This window comes from Strix aluco, chromosome 25 (genome assembly GCF_031877795.1).
Source record: "Strix aluco isolate bStrAlu1 chromosome 25, bStrAlu1.hap1, whole genome shotgun sequence".
Classification (NCBI taxonomy): domain Eukaryota; kingdom Metazoa; phylum Chordata; class Aves; order Strigiformes; family Strigidae; genus Strix; species Strix aluco.
Window position 1 is genome coordinate 7,051,027 of NC_133955.1, and position 17,987 is coordinate 7,069,013.

The following is a 17,987-nucleotide window of genomic DNA, read 5'->3' on the forward strand; positions in this document are numbered from 1 at the left end:
ATGAAGCCTTCATCATCTTCATCTTCACGCACACACACACGCGTGCATGCACACCCTCCCCTCCCTGCTCTCAGGTCAGACCCCAGCCCTGCGGATCACTCCCTGAGCCTGGAGTCTCATTTATTTATCCAGGATTTAGCTGGGCCTCTTAGACATCAGCAAACCAAACAAAGGGGGTTTAACAGTGTGCTGTACGTCACTTGTCCTGCGAACGCGTTTGTCGAAAGACAGGGAAAATGTGCACGGAACAAGCCACAGCCTTTAGTCACAGTGTTTCTGCTGGGAAGCAACCTCTCCACGAGGCGTTGTCCTCTCCTCGCGCTGGCACACGGCGCAGCCAGAGCCAGGCATCCCGGCGGGATAAACACGCTGTTGTTCCAAGGACACAACGGAGAAGCTGATTTTTAATACTCCATTTTTTTTCAACTGGGATTATTTACAATGAGATTTGGGAGAAGCGATTCACACCAAAACAAACAAAACCTGCAATATTTTAAACTGTGGTTAAATGACTCTTGCACCCATGAAAACAGCCCCAGGTGATGACAGATGTTGCTGTCATTCCTTTAAGCACTGTACCAAAAAAAAAAAAAGCCTTCCCCTCAGGTGTTCAGCACTGACAAAAGGTTGCAGTAAATTCACCAGTGAGAGGGTACATCAGCTTCAAGGGCCATTTTTGCCCTTATTTCGGGTGTGGAGGTTGCTGCTGGTGCCAGCAGAGGTTGTGGTCTGACCAGTGTCTGTCTCGTGGTCTCGCACCATCAACACCGGCCTTGCACGACAAGAGCTTTGGCTCCCAAAAAATGAGCTGCACTTGCTCGGGACGGAGCACAAACCTGCCCCTGGGCCCCGGCTCTCACCGAGCTGCCTGTAGCTCGACCTCGGCGATGCAGCTTGCAGCACCACTCGCCTCAGGAGCAGGATCAGTGCAGAGCTAGGTGGGACCTGCTCCTGCTGTTGGGATTTTGGTGCTGACCAAAGCCAAAAAATACTTATTTTGTTCATGCAGAGGGAGAAACACCTGTAGCAGAGCCAGGTTTCTGTCTAGCATTCATCCCACTGGGAGCCCTTTGGCATCTTTTACCCCCCCAGTCCTACCCTAGGCACTAGCCCCCCATGTGTCGGGAGGAGGTGGGGGGCACTGCCAACCCCAGCCCTCTGCAAAGCCGTCTACAACCACATCAAACATTCTCCATCTCACTCAGGTGATTGACTACTGGCTCTGCCTTGTCAAACGCCATCTCCAGTCCCTGACGTGAAGAGACTGGGGAGGATTTTTACTCTAAAACAACTACCTGTGTACTAGTAGGATTGAAAAAAGAAACAAGTTTGAGGTCTATTCACATTTCAGCCTTCAATTCTGTGTGGAAAATTTTACACAGAGCTTCAGCAAATTCTGCTGGAGTAGGAAATACTAAAGACCTAAAGCATAAGAAGGAGGATTAAATGCCTGGTGATCTTAAAAGAGGAAGAGATCCTGCACTTAAACATGAAGATGAGATAAAAAACAACTCTGTTAACCAAAATTATCTGAAACCTGAGAGGTTTTTGTCACTGAAATCCCAATTTAACTATTTCAATCAGCCTAACACACTGCCACCAAAAATTCTGGCTGTTTGGAGTCTGGCTCAGGGCTTCTGTAGCTTCAGTCTGCCTCTGCTTAAAAGCTGTTCAGGGCTAAGGGCACTTGCGTTTCTCATTATGTTCTTCTAACAACAAAAGCAGAGAACAGCTGCGAAAAAGTGTCTTGTGTGGTCAGTGGGAGAAGCAGGAGGAGGCAGAGAAGCAGGTCTTTGTCAGATCTGGTGCTTAATGTGCTTTAGGCTGATTTTTGAAGTTCATCACAGAAATAATAATAATAAAAAAAAAAAGGTCTGCAATTCCCTAGCTGTCCATAGAAAACTCTTGCCCTCCCTTGTCTCTCTGCTCCCCGTAGTTCACGCTAAGGATGCCCTTCTCCGCTGGTTCACATCTCGGTGTCGGCGGGGCTGTGCTGCCTGGCTGAGTGGCTGTTTTTGGAGGATGCTTGGCCAGTCCCGTTCTCCTGAGTCCCACCGTTGAGGTTTGGCTTCTCCTGCAGCTCAGGTTGCTCTTGGGGGGACATCATCAACATCGTGTTTCTCTGGCTACCATTTTCCGTGTAATATGGATCTTCAGCCTAAGCAGGTACATAAATAACAAAGGCAGAGTTAGGGAAGGGAAAGGGCTGACAGCAGCCGGCTTTGATTGCAGGCAGTGGCTTGGCTGGCTGCCTGCGCTTCCTGGACAGGAGGTACAAACAACGGCAGGCATGGGAACCTGCTCTCGCTGATGAGAAGGGCGACAGGCCCTGAACCATGCCGTGGCAAGACGAAGCAAGAAAACCAGCCAGGAACTGCATTTTTTTTTTTCCTGGACCTGAAAAGAGAAGCCGTCAGGTTTTGTTGTTTTCTTATAACCAGGTTTTGGAGCTGACCCAGCCTTGGGTTTGCAAAGCTACCCCATGACAGACCACCTCTGCTTTCCATTTTGGCCAAGTAAGAAGCACCACTGAATGAAAGCTCTGGAAATTGCCTCTTTTTCTTTCCCTGTCCTTCTTTCTTGCAGCCTGTAAATATATATACAGCTCGCAGCAAGGTGCTAGCAGAAGTGCAGGACTGCACTCCAGCAAGTGCAGAGACACGCTGCGGGGCTTGTTAGGGCTATTGCTGGAGGACCCAGAGCAATAGCAGAGCTGCCTCTGTCCCCCGCCCCCCATAACTCCCCACGTGTGGCAGGTCTGACAGCAACACAATGGGTGCTGGGGGTCCTTGGCCACGACTGGCAATTGCCAGCTGGTAGCAGGTAGCCCCGCTCCTTGTTTGCTCAGCAGCACCCAGCACACACAGCAGTCTGCCGGGCTTCCCGCCCGCCCCGTGGTCTCGCTCGGCCCCTTTGCTGACACCCTTGGCCATGGCAGCGAGGTGGGGGTGCTGGATACCTCTCACCCAGAAACTGGATTGACACTGCCACGTATTTACATGGGCAGTTCCCAGCCACACTTTTCATTGCCCTTTCACTTGCTGCCAGCATCCAGGAGATGGTACCTGGAGGCAGCAGGCTCGAGAGCCCAAGCTGCAATGTCCCTGCCTCTGACACATGCATTTGCCTTCCCATCGGCACGTTTCGAGAGGATCCTTTTGGCAATGAAATAACCTAATGGCTTCCTGGGACACAACTGTTCACTTGCCCACGAGCAGTGATGGGGGGAAAGCGTGGCCTGTCCTCACTTTACAGAGGGCTCATGTCCCTGAAAGTCACTGGTAGGGAAGAGTCCTCAGTGTTCAGCCTGCCTGGAAAGGGGAAAATGGAAGTAGGAAATTTTCTTTTTCTTTCTTGATATATTTTATTACCATCACTTGTTAAGTGAGGGGAGAAATAGCCTTTATTACAGCATCGGTACAAGACAGACATATAACTCAAACGCAGCGAATGGAAAGTTAAAGTGTGTCATTTTAATGACAAATTCATAAGGTTTTGGTGTCTCTGGAGGGGTCTTGCTGGATGAGTTCTTACTGCTGAGCAAAAGGAAGTATTAGACCTAGAAGTACAAGTGAGGAGGGGGCGGATTTCCCACAGAAGTGATCAGCTAACAGTTAATTTTAGAAGGCACGAGGAGAGGTTTCCCTTCATCCTGTACGATCTGGCCTCCCTGCTCCTGCCCTTCGCCTTGCCCGGGCTGGCCCAGTCCCGGGTCACAACGCCCCGTGTGCCGGCTGAGCTGTCCCGTCGACCTGGGGACAGGCTGAGGGCACGGAGCACAGGGCACAGAGCAGCCCCCTCCTCTCCCCGCCCCGGGCACCCCCCGGCTCCTCTCTAGCTGCTCTTCTGCCATCTATAAGCACTAACCAGCCTCTCTCCCGCCGGGCTCCAGCTCCGCCGCTTCATCAGGAAGTAGCCAGCCAAGCCCAGGAACGCCAGCATGAGTCCAGATGTGACCAAGGCGATCAGGGTCTTCTGAGAAAAGTCCTGGTGGCTCCTCACACTCCCCCGTTTAACGGATTTTATTCCAAACTGGAAAAAACACCAAAGAGAGCCGGGAGTCTGACAAACAGGAAACGTGTGCATCTGCTGAACAAGCACTAGGCTTAAAACAATGCTGCTCTTCACCTCCTTGTTAAACTGCACGTAAACAAAGCTGGGCTTTGCTACCCAAGCTCCTGAGCTTTACACTTGCCCTGTGAGCTCTCACATCCTCATGGTCTCAGTCCCATCCTAGGTAGGATTCTGTGGCACAGGGAAATGTTCTCCCTTGGAGCAGAGAGCTCAGGCCCTGAGCTTTAGAGCGTGCATCTGCACGGCTGAAATGTCTCTGTGCGCTGCTGTTGCAGCTCTGTGTACGGGCACCTACAAGCTGATGGCAGCCTCACTGGAGTGTTGAGAGGAGGAATTAATTAAAGTCAGTGTGGTACTTTGAAGAAGCAGAGTGCCAGTTACATCCTAAGAGTTATTGTTGGGATCTAGGCCTTTTTAAAGAAAATACTACAGAATTTTACAGTAACTATTTCAAGCATTTCTGCCTTCCGTGGTTGTGTTAGTTCTCTTACTGTGCACCACTGCCTCGCTGCATCACTGGCGGTTGGCTCCAACCATCTCATGTGCCAACGCTCAACAAGCCCCTCCGAGATGGAGGCAGGTTCAGTCTGCCCCAGCCTCAACTGACCGTCTAAAAATCTCCTTTCTCCAGCCACTCAGGCCATCCATTTTTTCCAGTTGAATTTTCTTAAGGAATTTACCTTTTCCCAGTGAGACTCCTGGAGCATATCTGCAGCAGGATCTGCAGGGTTTAAAACAGGAGAGGCACATTACATAGAAGGTCACACTGCAGCTAATGTCAGCATGAAAGAGCCTGGCTACTGCTGAAGAAGGAGGAGCTGTGAGCCCCTTCGCTGCTCTGGAGGCAATGCCGTGGCTCTGTGGATCTAGCAAGACCCCAGAAGAAAGAGCAGGAGTTGCAGAGAGAAGTGTCCTCACAGGCTGTAACTGAGGATTTGTGTCCCACAGCCTCTCCCCACAAACAGTCCCCTCTCCCATAGCCCACATCGAGGTCATTATCAATGACAGCCAAAGGAATTAGCTCAACTGACCTCTCTCACCGACGAGGATGAGGAGCAGACAGTCACGGTCCACCTCAGACTTGGCCAGTTTAATCTGGCAGGGGGAGGGAACACGACGGGTGCTGTTTTCACATATTGCGCTCCATAAGTCTGATCCCTTCATCTCTAAAAAATGTTTCTGCAACATTTAAAAAAAACAGGTATTGAATCAACCAAACCAAGTAATTCTCTGTCTCAGCTATACTGATGATACTACTGGTAGTGTTGTGCATTCACCCTTTGTGTGTTGGTGGCTTATCTGTGCTGTGCAAACTGAGCAGAAGCAACAAGAAGTGACAAACAGCTCTGGGCTGGGTGTCAGACCTTTGCCTCCCACTTCACCGCTGCTTTGAGCCCCAATACCAGCACCTAGAAAACGGAGAGGCTTATTTCTTAACTTAATGAGAATAAATGAAATGAAGAAGTTATTCGCAACTCTTGCAAATGTCATTTAAACGAAGCTAAATTTAGGATCTGAATTGTAAGGCAAGTCTCTCTAACTTTTGGACTGAAACAGCCGCCTGAAGAACCCTATTGTTTCAGAGTCCCAGGCAGGGGCTGGGAAAGGAGGGAAATAACAAAGAAGCATTGAGCCTTCCTGTTTAGGAAATGTCTTCAGTGTTTTTGCTAGGTTGCTGATCAAAGGCTAGGCAAAAAAATACAAATTTCTCACATTTTAGAGCTGAAGCGACTCTTGGGTGGAAGAGGAAGAGGAGTGAGGAGCTGCAGCCTTTCCCTTCTGCGGGCCAATTTCTGTATCAGACAGGATAGGCTTTCTCCTTGGGTCTATTTTCAGCCACCATCAGGCTTGAAGACAGAGCCCACAGTTGCTAAAAGACGTTATCAGCTTCCCTAACATCCTCCCAGCTGGGGACATCATCTGAGCGGTGGCTGTGCCCACCCGCTCGCGACAGAGACCGGCTCGAACTGAATCCCCCATCCTGCCCCTACCCGCCACTCACTCCCCGGGAGGTACCCACCGACGTGGGGCTGTGAAAGAGGAGAAAACCCCCTTGTCTTGCAGCACTGTGCAGAGCTGGGTAGCTCAGTGCCTTCCTCTCTTTGCCTTAGAATTGCCTCAGTATTGTGCTCAGATCGCCACATACTCTTAGCATACAAAAATGCAGAAACTTATCCATGGGAGAATAACAAACAAATCATTTTCAGCTGTTTCTATAGAGCTTGGCTTGGGGTGAGAAAGGCCAAGATGGAACAAGAGACCCAAGTGTGTATTTTCCTTTCTCTGCTGTGGAAAGAACTCATCGGAGTGTCAGAGTTTCCCTTTGCAATTAGCAGCGCTGGGTGCCAGCTTATTGCTCATTTGCTTTGGGAAAGGCCAGCAGGAAAGAGAGACACGGCACGGTCCCTCCTATCTGCTCTCCTCGCAGACGCTCTTATCTGGTTCCCAGGTTCAGCAGCTGCTGAGCCTGAGCTGGATTTTCCCTCTCAATGATTGCTGAGGTGGAGGGTCTGCTGTGGGGTGAGAGCTCCCAGAAAAGCACGGCTGGAAGTGGGGCAGTTTGACTCGTTTCACATGGAGGGAGGGTCAAGAGTATGTGCAACGAGCTACGAGCCCATAGGATGTTCTGTATGGTGTAGATGTGTCCATTGATGTATATGCAGGTATGTAATGCACGCATAATGTGCATAAGCCTCATGCCCAGGCAGTGCCATTGCCCACTAGCTGGCATCTGGGATCAAGATGCCTCGCTCCCGCAGGAGCTTCCAGGTGAATTCTTGCTAAAGTGCAGCCCCCGTAAACAGGAGCAAGTCTAAGTGCCATTTAATCGCCGATTTGCAGAGAAAAGCCAAATAAGAATTCCCTCATCCTAAGTGGCTGACTGACCAGCAGAAGTAAAATTAATCACTGTCCTTTTATACCCAGGGCATTGCCAAGCCTGCTGTCCCACAAGATCCAGCACCATCTGCCCTCTGTTGCAGGTTGTGCCCCTGGTGTGAAAGGTTTCTTTCCTCCCACCCACAATAGTGTCTCAGCCAGACCCTCTTGGGCTTTTATAAATTCTTCATTTTTGGTGCACAAGGCCAAGGGCAGTTACAGAGAGCCTGGGATTCCCTTAGGAGTCGGTGCAGATGGGGACACTGATCAACCACCCGTGCTCCTTCAGATGCACTGATTTCTTTCCTAGGGCAGTTGGCAAGACAAAAAAAGGCATTTGCATTCCCAACAGGGAAGAGGAAGAAGAAGAACAAAGGCAATTTCCCGTTAAACATGGTGGGAGATCCTTTAGAAGCTAAACTGACCTCAGAGCTTAATCATGGAAAAGGAGGTTTTATGCAACCAGGAGGTTGCATTTCCCCTGGGATCACTGTGATCATCCCTCTGGGATCCTCCTGGGACCGCCGTGATCATCTCTTTGGGATTTTCCTGTGACTGCTATGATCATCCCCATCTCCATCCGTTTGCACAGCTCAGATGCTCTGCCCTATGGTGTGAGCTCCCCGCCCCAAACCAACCCCCCAGGTATGGTGGGTGACCCCATCCCTGCAAGTCTGAGAGCACTGTAGGAACCTGCCCTGAGCTCTTTTCTTGTAGCCCCCCCCTCCTCCTGCACGTCCCCCCATTAGAGACACATGGCCGCCCAGGGCTGCAACTCACGCAAGTGTAGGACTCGTTGAGCTGCAAGCAGATGGCTCCGGTGTCACTCACTTCTTTGACATTGTGGCACGTGATGTTCTGGAAAGGAAAAAACAGGGTGGTGGTATCAGTGAACTGTCGGGGCGTTGTGGGACAGGCCCAGCCTCCTCGTGGTCCCACAGCCTGCGGCGCCCAGCTGCATCCTCACCTTTGGGCTGTCCCTGACTCTCTGCAGTGGCGTGGTGGCAGCCGAGATGGGAGGATGCCCCGAGGTGGCAGGAGAGCTCGTCAGAGCTGGCGTGGACCCCAGGGTTTCTGCCATCGTGCTGGGTCGTGTTGCTGGGCTCTCGGTTGTGGGGACCCCTTGGCTCGTGTGATTTGGTTCCGAGGGAGTGCCCAGTGGCTGCGTGGGGGCTTGGCTGGGATGCGGACTCGTCTGCTCACTGCTGAGCCCCGAGGAGGTGGGGTTGGTTGCCAGGGACCCGGCCACATCTTCGGTTTTGAAGAAATGCAGTGAAAAGGATACATGAGAAAGCTTACGTCCCCTAAAATCAGTGCGTGGCATTGCAGTGACTGAAGTACAATATTGATTTGTCATAGCCAGCAGTACCAGAACGTGTTAGTGGCTGTATAAGAAACGCGCATTAGACTTGCTTCAGTTACCTAATTGTTACATGCGCTTCATAATCTGTTTACAATGGGCTAATTTCCTGGGCATACGCTGCACCACAGCAAGGATGCCATTGCCCAACCTCCCTTGCATCGCCCTCGTCTCCCCCTTGACCCAGAGTCTTCAACAAGATGTATTGATTTCAAACAGCATAAGAGAAAGGCACCGTACATCTGAGCAAGGGTCCCTGCTTCAAAGCCCTTCAGAGCCTTGGCTTCTTACCGGAAAGGCTGGCAGATCTCTTACGGCTGCCATTTGCTGAGCAAAGAATAGGTATGTTGAGATAAAAGATTAATGAGCATTTTGTCCCTTCATCTCTTGGCTGTTTTGAAAAGGATGGGTCTAAGCTGCCCGTCCTGAAGAGAACACTGTTAGTTTTCCCTAGGTGGAATTTTTTTGACAGGATTAAAGCTTTTGACCATACTATCAGGCTCTTTTTTGAGAGCACAACCATGCACCAACCGTGCAGTTTCTTAGGGCAAGCCTAATAAATCTGATTATTAATGAAAATGCTACCAGGAATCACAGGGGGAGCGAGGGGAGCAATTACCAGTTGTCTCTGGTGTCAGCTTGGTGCTGCTGGGGGTTCCGGGGGTTCCAGGGGCTCCCGTGCTGCTGGTGTCTTTTGTTCCCGTGGCCATGGCTGTCGGTGTGGGGTTGTTTGTTGGGCTCCCAGAAGTGTTGCCTGGGGGCAGAGGAAGGTGTTAGGGGCTACTGTCCCCCCATCCCAGCCCTGAGCCCCTGCCTGCCCCTGAGGGTCCCTGTGGGCAGGGCAGTGAAGCATCATCTGCTTTCACAAATTCACTTTCTTACCCCAAAATGGCAGGCTGCCTTAGAGCTCATAGGGGAAAAGCTCAGAGACGAACCATTTCAGCTGGGCAAGTATCATTTTTTGGTGCAGGCCCTGTAGAAGCTCTGGGGCTCCTGGAGCAGCGCTGGAGGACGTCAGGCTCATTTCTGCCCTCACCCTGCCCCATCCTTGGCCTTACTGAGGGATGCACAAAGCTCTGCACAAAGCTGGATTTCATAGTAGTTTGGGTTTATAATCCTTGGAGGAAAGACTCAGGCCTTGGAAGAGATCACTTGTGCGTCTCAGGAAAAATAAGTTGGATTTGCAGTTGCAGGCACAATTTCAAAGTAAATAGAAACATTCCCACTGGCTTGGGATCAGCTCTGACTCATGAGCAAAAACATCTTTGGAGGTAAAACTGAGTGTTTGGAGAATGGTTTGCTGTTCTAACTTAAAGTTTATATATTGCTTCCTGGTATGTTATAAAGATGACACTTCCAGCTTTTCCTTCTGAAATGAACTATATGAGTCAGTGAAAATGCATTTCTTCCCATTTCTTAACCTTTTCTATTCTTAAGATCTATTTTCACTTTTAACAAACAGCTTCAGTCTCTACTCCAGGGCTGTTGCTGCTTAAGATTCTTATCGATACTAAAGAGAAAAATCATACAAAATACGTTGTTTCATTTATATTTCTGCCCAAGGGAGCCTGAGCTCCAAGAAAAGTTACTTCATCCTTCCAAACAACCCTTCGAGATGGAGCAGCACGGACAGGTCCCGATCAGCCGCCCGGCGCCGGCACCAGGGCAGCACCCGCTGCCAGTTAAACGTGGGTTTATGTGTGTGCACGGCAGTATCGTGCACCTCAGTATTGCCCTGGCAGGAATTTCTCTATGTTGGAATGTCAGTGCTTTGCTGGATCAGGTCCAGAGAACCTGGATGGTTTATGAAAAGCAAAGACCGAGAGCACTGGAGTTTATTTTGGCGGTGGGTGGCAGCTGGCAGAGCTGCTCGGCTGTTCCTGCAGCCGGTGGGTGGTTGTATCGGTGGGTGCTGAGAGGGGAGTGTACCCCAGCCCGGCCCCATGGGACTGACGGTGCTGGTGCATCCCATCCCATCCCATCCCATCCCATCCCATCCCATCCCATCCCATCCCATCCCATCCCATCCCATCTGTCCCACTCCATCCCATCCCATCCCACTCCATCCCATCCCACTCCATCCCATCCCACTCCATCCCATCCCATCCCATCCCATCCCATCCCATCCCATCCCATCCCATCCCATCCCATCCCATCCCATCTCATCCCATCTGTCCCTCCCCATCCCATCCCATCCCATCCCATCCCACTCCATCCCATCCCACTCCATCCCATCCCATCCCATCCCATCCCATCCCATCCCATCTCATCCCATCTGTCCCTCCCCATCCCATCCCATCCCATCCCATCCCATCCCATCCCATCCCATCCCGGCCGGGCTGCAGCTGCTCTGGGCGCGGGAGCACGGGGGGAGGTGGGGGCCCTGCCGAGGGCTCGGCGCAGGTGTCTGGAGCTGGGATTTAAGTTCTGGCATGGCTTTTATTTAAGGGAGAAGTTTCTTCTCTCCAAGACAATTCAGTTCCAACTGGTTAAATCACCAAGTTTTTCTGATGAATTTTAACAAATCAAAAGCAGGAGGCATGACTGCATGCCCAGAATAATGAGTAGCACAAAGTTAAATCCACGCTTTGCATACAGCTTTGTGTTTGCATGAACACTAGCAGGAAACTTGACATCACTAGAACAATGTAGCACCTGGACTTGACCTCCCCAAGTGACACAGCCACCCAAGTACCTTTGAACTATTCCAGATGTCTGTAAAGCACCAGTGGTATTACTAATCAAAGTCTTTTCACCACTCAATATCATAAATTGAAGCCTGGATTATTGCTCAGTGTAATTTGCGAGAAGACCTGTCACATAGTATTTCTTTTTCTTCCCTTTATTGTAGCATATGCAGGCACTTCTATAGAACACATGGTTTTTTGAAACCTTAGGACTCATGAGATAAATAATGATCCAGATGTGGGCTGGATAATCCACATGGTGTTCAGCTAAAGTGGGTCATTTATTGCACCATACATTTTTACTAGCTTTGCTAAACTTTGTCACTTTGTTAGTATTAAGGGTTTGAGAGTTTAAGCCAAGCTATTTATTAACCTCACAGAAATCTTCACCTGGTAGTGCTGGCACATGCAGGAGCCAAAGCATGCAGATATGTGAAAGAAAACTGTACATCACAGTACCTATTGTATTTACCTATCTAGCTTTTAAAAAGTAAATGCCTTGGATTTTTAAAGATATTTTAATAATGGGGCTTAGGAAGTATCAAATCAAGTAAAAAAATGCAACGATATAAATGTTAAAGTAGTTGACTTGGTCCAACACTCATCCCTGAGCACTAAACCAGGACCATAGAAGGCAAAACTCTGAAGTGGCAAAGGCTCAGGAAACCAGCAAAAAGTTTCCATAATTTGAGCCCTACTCTGCACCCGCAGGAAATTAAAGATGGGGGTTTCTGCCCTACACCCACCCCCTCCCCTGCAAGGTGGAAGGTGCAGCCCGCGGGGGACGCCCAGCCACGGATTGCACCTCCCATGCTGGTACACAAATCTCTTGGTAAATATTTTGGTAAACCTTTTGCTAACTGGGTGCCTACTTCAGTGCTCTGACACAGAAACCCTGTGCCCGGGTAGTCTGGGTTTAACAAAGTCTTTCTCCAAGTCCAGCGGGTGCTCTAGAAGCTGCAAGGGCTGCGGCTGAGCTCCGGCAAAGGGCTGCAGGTGAGCCGGCACCAGCGGCTGCGGGAGAGGAGGGTGAGGAGGGTGAGGAGGGTGAGGAGGGTGAGGAACCGTGGGACAGTGGGCTCTGAAGCTGCAGCCAGCCCAGGCTTCCCGCAGCAGCTCCTCCGAGGCTCCAGCCCGCATTACTCATGCCTTTCCACTTTTACTGCTCTCAGCCATGTGGCAGGAGTTCAAGCGGGTGGAGCCCTCTTCCCTCTGGAAATATCTGATAAAAATCCCTTCCCTCCCCCTTTTCCTTCTCCCAGACAGGATATGGGTGTGGGGCCGCAGTCACGCAGGGCGCGCAGGGCAGGGGGCTGCGGGGAGCCCCCCGAGACAAACCCCAGCTGCTGGACCAAGGCCCTTGGGCTTGGGGCCTCTCCGGCAGCTGGGTGCTGCTCGGGAGCTCGGCACCTTCCCGGGGACTGAGGCTGCTGCTGGCTCGAGCCGTCAGGATGAGCAGCCCTCTAAAGGGCATTAAACTCAAGTGGCTGTGAGTTTTAAAGCTCCTTTTTCCTTCCCTGATTTTTAGAACTTTTCTAGGTCTTGCGAAAGGAATGAAGGAAAGAAAGAATGCTTTAAAATGACAAGAAAAGAGGGGTTTAAAAAAAAATCGTTTGGCAGAGGTGAATAAAAAAGATATAAAAAAGAAGATCTTCTAAAAACCAATTGAATTAGGTACAAATAGAATATATACTCTCTTTCCCATATACGTTCTGAGACGAGCACAGGACAGCTCTCCACATGATGTATCAACACCCAATTTTGCCATCACGACCGCTCGCAGCGTCATGGGCAGAGGGTCCTGGAGCAGCCCCAGCGCATCGGCCCGCGCTGCACACCACCGACGGGCGTAAACCTTCCCACCCTCGTGGCAACTCAGCGGTTGCCCAGAGGATCAGGCAAAGCCCAGACCTGAGCGTTTCATCAGCGACCCGCTCCCCGCGAGCCTGGACGAGGCGGCTCTGGAGTCAGATGCAGTTAGCAGCTACCTGGTACCCAGCCTCCATCCTCCCCACACCGCGTCCACGCGTGGCATTTGCACCTGCACCAGGCTCAGCGTGGCACCAGGCTCAGCGTGGCACGGGTTTTTGCCTTTTTTTTTTCCCCTGTAAAACACGTGGCTTTAGGTGAAGGTGTCCTGGGGGCAGGTGGAGGCCGGTCGTCCCACCCTTGGCAGCACTGACAGAGCACAAACCCCCAGAACTGGGATTTCCATTGAGAGCTGCACAGCTGAAACCTTGGCTTAATTCACTCGGACTCCCCAAAGAGGTGCTGAGCACGCAGAGCCCCAGGGGTGAGCTCCCTGGTCCTTCTCTGCTCTGCACAGCAGCTACATTGGACAGAAATAAACCTCCACTACTTTCCAGCCAGTGCTAATAAAGCCCTGTAATATCCTGCAGAAACGTGGAGCATTGACTCTGCCGCCAAAAGGAATGACATTTTACAGCATTAAACCCCTCATTGCTGGGTAGTTTTGTCTTTACAAAGGCATAGCTTTTTATCACTTCTTGTATTTTATCACACTTTGTACTACAAGGAACTCAGGTTTCGCATTTCAGGTAAACACTTTTGTCTTACACCCTCGCTTGCTGCTCGCTTCAGCCCAACCAGACAGTCCTGAATTTTATTTCTTTCAAATAAAATTGTTTTTTTCCTTCCTGTAAAATTAACATAGACTGGAGGGTCAGGCACAACGGCTCGGGTGAGCAATATACCTTGGCAGCAAAGGGAACATGAAAGGAGTGCTGTGAAACAGAAGAACAAAATACAGCAAATTCTTTCAATAGATCTAGTCGCTCACATTCGTGTGAGTAAGGAGAAATTACATTTGAGGAGACACTCACAGGTTCCTGGCTCCTGTCCCAGCACACTATGCAGCACTCAGAGTGCTGCTTCACTTTTTTTAGTCCCTTTTTATTACTTTATGGTTGTTGGGTTTGGGACAAAAATGATAATATTTCCCTAAAATATTACCCTTTAAAAAACACTACCTAGATAAAATCTCTGTATTATTATTCACTTTTTCATATGATGAATATTTGAAGAGCTGGAATAGGAGATTTTAATGTTTATGGAGAGTCATTTGATTTTCAGAAAATGTTTCGTTCCTACCACAAAACAAACGTAAGGCTAATTTACACCAATGCAGACTGAGAAACGGCTTGGACTGTGGCTGCACTCTACAGCTTTGCATGCTGCATTTGCATCCCCTTGTAATATTACAAGGAGCTCTTATAGCCTGAGTCCTCTCCTTTTCAACCCAGCAGCGTTTTCTGTTTGCAGCCCATCGCTGTGAATGTCTTGGCCACGATGCCTGATGCTGTTCTGTAAAATGTCACTGCGGTGTTCGCTGTGTGACGCTGCACCATCCCCGCTAACCACTCATGAAAACGCATTCCCCCGAGCTGCTCTTTCAGAAGTTACAAAGAAGTTGCCCCATGCACTAGTCTCACGCTGCTGTTTCTCAGTGCTTGTAACCCTGCGGTTTGCTGCAGTCAATACTCACCAGACAACTCCACAACACAGAACGCAATCCAGAAAAGCTGCCTCCACTTCATTATTTTTAAACTTCCCAAGAACAGCATTCCTGCTCGCAGCTCCCACTAAAGCTGGATCTGGTTGTGACAGCTCTTGGGTTTTCAGTCCTGCAGCAGCTCTGAGCTCATGTAGCTTGGTTTTAGTTCAAGCCTTTGAGATCACTCGGTTGTGGGGTGGGTTTCTCTTCAGGGGTTGTGCTTATGGTTCAAGGCTGCGAGGTGGAGTTTCTCCGATTTGATTCCACGGTTTTATATAGTTCATGGCAACCTCACTATCACTTAGGTAATTTTCTCCTCCCCACTTTCCTGCCAGCGCTTCAAAACAAACACAAGAGCAGCCCTCTCCCCAGCAAAGGATCCCAAAGCCTCGCTGGGCTTAACTCTTTCCTGAGAGCTGCTTGCTTTCCCGTTAAAGCGAAGGCTCCAGCTGGAAGGAAGGATTAGAGTGGAGCCTGCTGCTAAACTTCCCTCAAAGCAAAGTAAACACAATCTGATGAGAGCAGAGAAGTGGAGAAACCCCAGGTCCAGCCACCGCCGGCGAGTCCCGTGCATGGTCCCAGGGCTGTGCTGTGGAAAGGGGGGAACTCTGAAAACTGAGTTCAGAATCAGAAATTTTCACAGCAAATTAAGCAAGGAACTCAAGGATGTGAAATCATCACTGACCTGAAGAGAAGTAACTCCATTAGCTTCACTAAATTGACTTCGGTCAAACAGAGAGCACGAATGAAATGGTTTAGAGAAGGTCTGGGGGAGGAAAAACCCACAGGCAAAAACTTCTGCATAAAACCTGGAGCAGAAGAGGGACTTGAGACTAATAAATAACTTCCTGGAGCTCATTTCCATTAATAACGCATTATAGAAACATTAAAAACAGTATAGAAATACTGACTTCAGTTTTATTACCAGGCTGAACTTTACCAAGTGGAAATGGTTGGCCCTGGCTCTCCGGTTCTCCAGTGGCTGCACCACAGGCACACTGGGACCAGCTCTGGAACCGGCAGGACGAGGGGTGCTCTGCAGCAGGCAGCAAATGGGGCTGAGTCAGTGCATCCTACCATGGCCTTAAAGGAATATGGGTATCTCCAAGAGTATGGATTTAAAAAAATATTTTTTTATTTTTTTATTTTTTTTTAAATTTAAAAATACTTCAGTGTTTCCATTTTTATGTCTGGGGACACCAAAGACAACAGAAATGTCTTAGTAATAATTCTGGCCTTTGGGGATAAAATAAAAGATACAATCGCTAACAAAATCTAAACTCTAGTTAAGTCTGAATTCTTCCTTTTCTTTTACAGCTAAATGATGTGGTCACTAAAGGAGTCATCGCTAACAGGAAATCAAAGTTGAGGTGGCCAGGGAAATAGCTATGGAAGGAAGGCCAATGAAGCACTTTGTCAATGCAGTGTCTTTTTGTGGATGCCCCCATTACAATTCTACAGTCATATGGCTACAGTCAGCAAAAGACAGAAAAAAAGATAAACTAGTGTTATGTACAAAGAAATCCCTAAATAGAATTTCCAGTATACACATTTACTGCTATCACAAAATTCCAGTAGCTTTTGTTTTTAGCATAGGACAGGGGTTGGATGAGATGATGTTTAGAGGTCCCTTCCAACCCAAACCATTCTGTGATTGTCCTATTATAGGATGGGAAAATATCTCTTGGAAGGAAACATCTGTAGCTAAGAAATGTGCTCTAACGTCTATATAAAGATTTCTATTATGTTCAGTAATCTATTACTGAATGACAGAGCTATACAGCTCTAATAAAGACCAAAATATCCCCATAAAATACGGTCTACAACACAGTATAAAACCTGAGCGTGGACAGAGCCCGGCTGTCTCCAGCAGCTCCCACCAAGCAGTTTCTCTTTTTTCCTCTCTCAAACACACACACACGCACTGGGAAACGCGTGACTCAGTACATGACACAGGTTTGCATGCCTATCAGTTTAGAAAATATATTCGAAAGATGAAATGAGAAAAGTAGAGTGAGACAAAGGTCCTATTTAAATAACAGATTTTTTTTTTTCTTCTATTAAAGTGAGAATCTGGGTTGAATAACACAACTAAAAATAAAAAGTTGAGATTTCAAAGTATCAGCCACTAGAAGACAGAAGACCATCTGGCGAGGACCAACACACCATCACGCTGAACAGCATCATGAAAAGCTGCCGAGCTACCTCTGGTGGGACAGGGCTCGGCACCACTCTTGTACACTGAAGGCAAAAAATCTGAGAAATGCTTAGAAATTTTATTTTGGTACTAGAAGTAAGTGAACTGTAGGGAAAGGATAAAACAAACCAGCTCATGCCGAGCCCCTTGTTCGTACGGGAGCTGCAGGGGAGCTCGGGGCCGTGAGCTGGTGAAGCCCCATGGTGGGTCCCCGCCGGCGGCCGGTCCCCCTGTGCCCCCCCAGCCCCCCTGCCCGCACGGGGTCTCTCCCCTCCGCCCTGCCGGGCTTCCTGCCATTCTCCTCCAGCGCGGCTCCGGGCTCCTGAATGAAAGAAACCAACGGAATCATCCGGGGTTGGCTGATGGTTTTGTTTCACCTTTCAAAAACAGAGTAATAATAGCAAGCTGGACTAAAAATAGATGATGACCGGGTCTGCCAGACAGCGAGCATGGGAAGCTCGTGGGTTTGGCTTCCAGTGGAAGTTGGGCTGCATTTAAATGACATTCCCTGTGGCAAAGATGTAGGGTTTCATTAATACTTATGCCCACTGTGTGCACTATCTGAGTATGTCAGACCGTGCCTTAGGACTCACTTTAGGATAGTGACTCAGCTAAGCACGGCACAACAGGTAAACCTGACATATCCTCAGATGAAGAACCAAAAAACCCACAAATCAGTTACTTATTAAGATTATTCTTTAACTGAAAGCACTGTATTTGCAGGATTTTAGAAGAGAGACCTAGAGATGCTTCCACCCATCCAACCACTCTGCTTTTTGAGCTGCAGCCGATCGTCCGGCGCAAGCAGCGCCGTGCTCCCCCCTGGGGACACGTGGCAGCAGGGTGGTGACAGTGGGACCCTGCCAGCTGCCAGCAGAGCACCGCCAGCAGCCGGGCTTGGACAAGGCTGACCCAGCCTAACCAGGAGCAGGTCGGGCTTTGCTGCCTGATGTCCATTCGCAATCATGTTTCAGAGCTGCTGTGAAGAGGGAAGCTCTTCGGCTGTGTGTGTGTGTGTGTGTGTGTGTGTGTGTACACACCTCCAAGCATATTCCAAATATTCACAATATCCAGCTGTAACCAGGCTTTTCAGTTATTTCCGTCTGTTTATTCAACAAGCGGAAGATAACGCCTTTTCTCATTGATAGGACTCTCCATTTAAACCTCTGTTTAAAGTGACCTGAGCACCTTGTAAATGAATACTGTAGAATTATTTCCTCCTTTCAGACCCCTAACAAATTTTTATAGCTAAAAATTTAAAGTCTAAAATAGGAAACA

General features: G+C 49.2%; 1 protein-coding gene across 1 annotated transcript; it reads right to left on the reverse strand.

Moving 5' to 3' along the window:
- Nucleotides 1–386: 386 nt before the first annotated feature.
- CD34 (CD34 molecule) lies at nt 387–14,870 on the reverse strand. Its single transcript, XM_074850389.1, has 8 exons — nt 14,504–14,870; nt 8,931–9,065; nt 7,919–8,202; nt 7,732–7,809; nt 5,106–5,253; nt 4,755–4,795; nt 3,868–4,032; nt 387–2,158 (listed from the first exon to the last, which is right to left on the reverse strand). The coding sequence occupies exons 1-8, from the start codon at nt 14,580–14,582 to the stop codon at nt 1,967–1,969; spliced, it is 1,122 nt and encodes a 373-aa protein (XP_074706490.1). The 5' UTR covers nt 14,583–14,870; the 3' UTR covers nt 387–1,966.
- Nucleotides 14,871–17,987: the final 3,117 nt, after the last annotated feature.